This window comes from Rasamsonia byssochlamydoides, assembly GCF_041956645.1.
Source record: "Rasamsonia byssochlamydoides strain NRRL 3658 unplaced genomic scaffold VTN77scaffold_106, whole genome shotgun sequence".
In the NCBI taxonomy this organism is placed as follows: Eukaryota; Fungi; Ascomycota; class Eurotiomycetes; order Eurotiales; family Trichocomaceae; genus Rasamsonia; species Rasamsonia byssochlamydoides.
In genome coordinates this window covers 23,364-30,432 of record NW_027192489.1, presented here as the reverse complement: position 1 = coordinate 30,432, position 7,069 = coordinate 23,364, and the positions used below count along the sequence as shown (strand labels likewise).

At 52.8% G+C, this 7,069-nt stretch overlaps 3 protein-coding genes across 3 annotated transcripts; 1 reads left to right on the top strand and 2 right to left on the bottom strand.

Annotated features, from left to right (window-relative positions):
• Positions 1-2,507: 2,507 nt before the first annotated feature.
• Positions 2,508-3,413, bottom strand: VTN77DRAFT_688 (uncharacterized protein; the record flags this gene model as incomplete). The annotated part of the gene is made up of 1 exon (XM_069423206.1): positions 2,508-3,413. The coding sequence occupies one exon, from the start codon at positions 3,411-3,413 to the stop codon at positions 2,508-2,510; it is 906 nt and encodes a 301-aa protein (XP_069273313.1).
• A 682-nt stretch (positions 3,414-4,095) lies between these two features.
• VTN77DRAFT_687 (uncharacterized protein) lies at positions 4,096-5,543 on the bottom strand (the record flags this gene model as incomplete). Its single annotated transcript, XM_069423195.1, has 6 exons — positions 4,096-4,385; positions 4,454-4,536; positions 4,586-4,653; positions 4,714-5,031; positions 5,081-5,178; positions 5,372-5,543. 6 exons carry the CDS (start codon positions 5,541-5,543, stop codon positions 4,096-4,098), a joined length of 1,029 nt encoding a protein of 342 aa, XP_069273312.1.
• Positions 5,544-6,605: 1,062 nt separating this feature from the next.
• Positions 6,606-6,895, top strand: VTN77DRAFT_686 (uncharacterized protein; the record flags this gene model as incomplete). Its single annotated transcript, XM_069423184.1, has 2 exons — positions 6,606-6,684; positions 6,774-6,895. 2 exons carry the CDS (start codon positions 6,606-6,608, stop codon positions 6,893-6,895), a joined length of 201 nt encoding a protein of 66 aa, XP_069273311.1.
• Positions 6,896-7,069: the final 174 nt, after the last annotated feature.

Here is a 7,069-nt window from a genome sequence, read left to right as displayed (position 1 = left end):
GTCCAGCCGTACAGGAAGAGGCCCAGCGGGAGCACGACGGCGCCGACGACCATGAGCATCAGTCGGTGTTCCGGTTTGGCGTCAGCGGTTCCTTCTTTCGCCTTTTTGTACTTGATGTAGCGGTCCGAGACGAGGCCGTAGAGGAGCATGCCAATGATGTTGCCAATCGCTAAAAAAAAAAAGTCAGCATGTTATTTCAAAACAGGAGAGATATTGACTCTCCGAGTTTATGGGATAATATACATACCCCTGCCCAAAAAGATAATCCCCAGCGGCCCCTCCCCCAGACCGTACGTGTTCTGCATAATCTCCGCCAGCGTGGTGAGAATCAGATACGAAAGGCCATATGTCAGCGCGGTATAGAACGAAATCACAAACACGATCGGCGACGAAAACAGCATCCGCATGGGGCGGACCATCGACTGGACCACGGACTCTCGACTGGTCGTCTCGTCCTGCTGGGCTCGGGGCCGAAGACGCGGATTGCCCGTTTGCCTCCGCAGCCGCGCCGCTTTGCGCTCGAGGATTTTCACCTTGTAGGTCTCGGAGCGAAAGACGACGAGCGACAGCAGCGTGACGGCGCCGACGGCAATGACGACGATCCAGATCGTCCAGCGCCAGCCCAGCGCGTCGGCGACGTAGCCGCCCACGACGGGGGCGACGAACGGACCGAGCAGCGGGACGGCGATGGCGATGGACATGGCAGCGCCGCGCTCCTCCTTGCGGAAGACATCACCGATGACGCTGGGCCCGAGGGTCAGCGAGGTGACGGCGAGGCCGTTGAGGAAGCGAAAGGCGACAAGCATGGAGATGTTGGTGCTCAGCGCTGCGGCAACGGAGCAGACGATGAACAGGACGTTCCCCGCATGGTAGACGGGCATGCGGCCGTAGCGCTCCGACAGGGGGCCGACGAAGAAGGGACCAACGCCCTCGCCCAGCTCCCAGATGGAGACCAGCAGGGTCGAATACAGATCGTCTGGGATGTGGAATTCCTGCAAGATGAGGGGGACGGCGGGGACGATCGTGATGGTTCCGAAGTTGCTATTTGTTTTTTTTTTCTCAAGTCAACTCTGTCCAGAGTCAATCTCAGTTCGAAAAGATGATGACCCACGCCAGCATAAACATCAGCGCGATTAAGGTGACGATCGACCATTTCCGCCAGAGCGGCCAGTTCTGCGGGTCTTCGGGATCGTTGTCGTCGAAATCGACGATGTCGACGGTATCGACGGCGTTCAGGGAGTATGACAAGGCTGGTGTCTCGAGTTTTTCTCGACTGGGTGTGGCAGCTTTCTCGGACAGGTCGGCATCCTGCTTGACAGTGACGATGGCAATCTCCTCGGCCGCGTCGAGGGAGGTATTCTCCATGCTGAGCTGCTGCCGCTGCTGCAGCAGTTGGAACTGGATTGATAGTTGGATATAACGGATGGATACGTATTTATCGCAAGAGGGAGGTTGGTAATACCGAAAGAAAAAAAAATAACAAAAGACAGAAATGAAAATAAAAGACAGACGCAGGTCATGTGAAAGGGTCGGATTGATTTTGTCTAGACCTCAGCCTCAGCTGACCTCGGAGGATGGAACGAGCATTTGCTATCAAGTGGGTGACTTTTTCCTTCCTTTTTCCTTTCTTCTTCTTTTTTTAAACACCTGATATGCAGATATCATGGACTCAATCAAGCCCTTGGAATCTGTCCTCTGGCCGTGTTGTACATAATTCATAATTCACAGCTATCATTATTCCTTATTGTTGGTTCATCGAGGTCGACCTGCAGTAGGGAGAACTAAAATAACCAACAAACCAAATAACATGACAAATACGGAGTTAGGTACCTGCGAAGCACCCAGGTACAGTACCTACGGAGATAGATAGATAGAATTGGAACTGATCGATGCGTGGCTGCCAGCCGCCAGCCTCTCGTTGCATGGACCAAGTAATTAGATCAATCACCAACGTTACCAACATTCAAAAGTAAAAGGTAAAACCTACCCTCCCGGAGCCAAGAATGCGGGATAGCGGGTATATCCACCTATTGATATATCCACATACTGATCCGTGCTCACTAGGTGTAGGGATATGTGTTGCTTTTTGGGGGGCCAAATTTACAATTTACAGGGTTCATGCATGCAATGCAACGCAACGCAACGCAACGCACGAGCGACGGACGGCACAGGCCAAGTCAGCAAGGCCACAAAAGTATACGGTAGTAATTTAAAGGAGGGGGAAAAAGAAAAGATTAGAGTCTACACACGAGCAACGGCCACCAACAGATCCGATGCGAGAGTGGCTTGACTTGTCTTGACTTGGCTTGCATGATGGAGTACTACTGTTGTAGTGCTTACGACTACTGTTGAGCCGGTGAAGGAGTGATAATGCCGGCTGCCAAAGAATATAATCATACAACACGACTAAAACAACTGCCAGATAGGTAGGTTGCTGCGCGCGACAATGCCAGAAGACATAACACATGTATATGTCTTTATTGATAACAAACCAAGGCCCTATCTATCTATTCCGTAGGTTCTGGATGTTGTTGTCGCTCTGGCTTCCTCGCCGTGACAACGACCCGCGGAACACAAAATGCCGCCCCCCCAGTGGCGCCCTCCCGATAGCCATCCCGGATGAGACGATAGAACTTGGCGGCTGCCTCGTGCTGGCCGATCTGGATCAGGCGGGCGGCGAACTCGTCCATGGTGAGCAGGTGCATGTCGTTGAAGGCGCGGACGACGCCGGGCGGGTCGCCGTAGCACTCCAGCTGGGCGTCCTCGAACAATCCGTCTTCCTGCATCAAAAGCTTTGGCAGCTCGAGCGGCCAGTTGTGGCGCCCGTCCGAATAGGACATCCGGACCAGCTCGTCCAGCGCCGGCGACTGCACCGACGGGTCGACCCTCTTGACGTGCATGTTCACGCAGTCGAGCTCGTCCCACTGCAGGTAGCCACCCGGCCGGACGAGCTGGGACAGATGGCGGATCACGGGCAGGGGATCCAGACCCGACAGCACCATCACCAGCAGGCGCACGTGTACGAGGTCGTACTTGCCCACCAGATCCGGGGGCACCTCGTCGAAGATGTTCCACTCGCGCAGGCGGACGTTCTGGGGCAGGTAGTGCGGGTGCGGCGCCTGGGTCAGGTCGATATCCAGTCCCTCCAGCTGCGTCGTCGGGGGCAGTTCGCGGGCGACGTCGATCAGCCAGAGACCGGTTCCGGCGGCGACGTCGGCGATGACGAGGGGTCGGTCTCGGTGGACGGGCAGCTGGCGCTGGACGGTCGGGTGGATGCTGAACTGGAAGACCTCTCGCCAGAGGAAATGTTGGAGATTCAGTCGGCAGGCGGCGAGGTGGCTGCGATCGAGCATGTAACCGTGGCCGTCGGCCAGTTTGAAGCTGGCATCTTCGGCGGACGATTCTTCACCCATGATGAAAAATCAACTAAGCAAGGAAGGAGCAAAGGAATTCCAAGAATTGATCGTGTCCGTGTCCTTGGCCATGTCCCCGGTGTACGTCAAGAATTAATAAATATTAAACGTGGAACGGCGCAGGGGCGGATCTCACACTGAGGGGAAACCACGCAGCCATCTGATATGCATCTCAAGGCAGCTGCAGGACGGGATGAAACCGGTTGATTGATTGATTGATTAGGTTACTGTATGTAATATGTACTGTTGTACTGGGCCAGTTTCAAGCCCCGCGTGGACTCACATCACCCGGGCAGTTTGGGGGGCCAAGCTCGGGCCTTGTTTCTGTGAGAACTGAAAAAGAAAAAAAAAACCGGACGAAAGAGAGTCTCGACAATGCATGAATTATTAACTCCAATATTAACTCCATATTAACTCCATCTCAATGCGGAAGTTGCCGCGAGGAAAGAAGATAGCAGGGAAGACAGCGGGGATTGATAATGATTGATATCCCAGCCTGGTATTACGTGACAAAAATTACATTACACCAGGTACGGTCGATTGCTTCAGTAACGAACAATTAAATCATGGTTATCAATCACAACACACACAAATACAAATACAAATACAAATGTAGATAGAATACACAGTCCTGCCTGCAGATTTATCCAGTCACAATGTCCTCCTTTCGACCTGTGTCATTTCATACAGCCTGCGAAGCATCACGGTGATTCCGCTCGTCTGGCATATGTATCAGCGGCATCTCCTGCGAAGAGTTCCAGGAAACGGCTTTGGCCGGGCCACTATGATCGACCAGATCGCTCGGGTCCTCTCGGGAAGCTGCACTCGGCTGGTGGAAGGCACCCCAGGCGCTCTTGAGCGAAGCCGACAGCGACGCCTGAGCGACCATGATCCGCAACGTCGGCAGACAGGACGCGATCAACGCCAGCCCGCTTTCGATCATACTCCAGAAGAGAAGGATCGTCAAGGTCACTGTCTGGCATCAGCACGCGCTCAACAAATAAAACGAGACGAGACGAGACGAGACGAGACGGTCTTACGGTCGACGTTGGTGTGGGCCGCGTAGCCGCCGTTGGAAATCTGCAGCTGCACGATCAATCGGACGACCGCTGCAGCAAGGGACCTGCTACCATTAGCGTCTAGGTTTTGTGGAGTAAAATGGATGATCGTACACTGCTGCCAGCAGCAGAATGGCCGTCACCGCAAGCTTCTGCGTCATCTTCATCCGCATCTGCCAGACCTGTAGTCGATGTGAGCGACAGAGTACACCAAGCGTATGCAAAACGGAGGAGACACCCACCACCGGCATCGGCAACACCCAGACCATAAGATCCGTAATCAGATCGGAGATCATCAGGCCATCCAACCGCATATTCGTGTTGCAGCTGCCGATCTCCTCCAACGGTCCCCAGGGGTAGTCGAAATGCCTGCCGCAACCGAAAACGGTCGCGAAGAAGAAGGCGACCATCCAGAGGGCGCAGATGACGATGATGACCAGCGAGACGATGTCGAAGGCATCCCGCGGATACACCACAAAGAGGCGCCGATAGAGGTAGAGCGTGCTGAGCTTGATGAAGCCGTTGGCGGGGATCATCAGGACCCATGTGATCCAATCCACCTAATCCAGCGTAAGTTTATCGTCTGATGATGATGAGGAGATTGCACACCAATTCCACTATTCGTTGCTCCGGCGTCAACCCGGTCAGCTCCGCGAGAGGAGTGGCGTACTGCGGGGAGGGATAGCCCAGCGCATGGGTTTTGACGCCTGCCATGTTATATAACCATCTCAGTTTCGTTCAAAAAAAAAAATCAAATCGTGACTGTGCTGCAAGTCATTTACCGTAGATCTGTACGGCCCCCATTCCGATGACAAAGATCTAAATAGATAGACATATAGATAGATAGATTCCCACGGGTCAGTTTAGTCGATGGAGATAATCTACCCCAGCATGACAGACTCACCAAAGCACCCACGATGAACCAGTCATCCGGCCCAAATTTCTTCTGCTTCGTCCGACGCAGATACAAACGCAGGGAAACAGCGACGATTCCCAAGGCTGGCAGGGTAATGGCGGCAGCCAGCACATCGTGCGCGGTGACGAAGGCGATGGACAGCTCGTTGGTCGACATGGTCGCGACCGACAAGTCGCGAAAACACTGCTGAGATCGTCGTGCAGATAGTTTCTGGTCAGGTCAGAAAGGGCGTTCAAAATATTCAGAGCAGAAAACAGATGACTAATCACGGATCGACTCGTCTAGCATGAGAGATATCCACGAGGAAGATGGTATTCATGATACGGCCATAATGAGGAGGCATGATTCCTGACAGGCAGCCTGCTAAATTCATTCAGGGAAATATGTACTGTGAACCTCCAACTCAATTGTCCGCTAAAAAAGGACTACCCCGTACCGAGGAGCAATAATGTTACGGTACTAAGTTGGGCCGTCATTTTGTTTGCTTATTTCCAGCTGTATGTATGTACGTACTCTGGGCTGTACTATGTACGTGTGGAGTAAATGCTGAATGGGGGCGGTGGGCTCGGGCAGCCTGATCAGGGCGGATTCGGGGCTGAAAATGAAGCAGCGCATTCGATTTTCATTCTAATAATAAGAGCCTGAAATATTAATATGCCGGGCTCTTATTACGACAACAATCTGATTTGATTTGTTGACCCGCTCCCGAAGGATTCCTGTTTAGAGTCCGTATCCATGAGCTTAAGCTAAGCAGGGTTGAGGCTGGCTTAGTCTACCGGACTAAAGCAAGTGCACGGATTGTTCTGCCGTCTGGACTCTTGCAAATGGATTTATTTTTTTTTTGGCTGGCGGCCTGCCCTATGGAGCAAGTACAGGACATACCACTGACTGCATGGGCTTCCTGTCCGGGTGATATCTAACCCTGTCAGCACGATCCAGTCGACGGCAGTTGTATGGCTTGTGCACGGCGGTCAACAGTGTGATGAGCTTCTTCCGGGCATGTCTGTCTGTCTGCCTGTCTGTCTGCCTGTCTGTCTGTCTGGTCTTGTCATTCTGGTGAGGGGTAAGTATACGCAAGTGGGTACTATAAAGATCCCTCTCCAACATGAAGCCAAGTATCTACACTGTTCTCTCACCAACAACTACCAGTCAAGTTACAATATAATCCTCTCTGCTACAGAGTATATACCTCAATCACATCTGTATCCAGATTTCATAATGGCGGCCATCTCACGAATCCTCTGCCTGGTCTGCCTCGTGGCAGCTGCTGTTGCTTCCCCCACGAGAACCCTGCCTAGTAAGTATTTGCTTTTCAGCCCCCATTCATTATTATTGTTATTGTCCCTGTTTCGAATATATCGAATCCATACTCATGTCGATCGTCAGGGGATGCCGAGACCTACGCGCTGGATCCCGTTGCCAACTGGGAAGCTGAAATCCCTGCTGCTGCGGCCGATGCGGCCATCGAACCCAGCCCACAGGCGGACCTTCGTCGCCGCCAGGCATAAATAGCGACACGAATGGCCTTGAATAGCTCAACGAACTGGAAGGGTTTCAGGACAGTTGTCGTGGAGATCTTTCTGTCTTTTGGGCTGGATGTGGAGGAATTATAGAGGAATTCCGTCGAGAGATATGCTCAATTACCTGAGTGGTTCAGGCTCCACGATATACGAGGATAACGA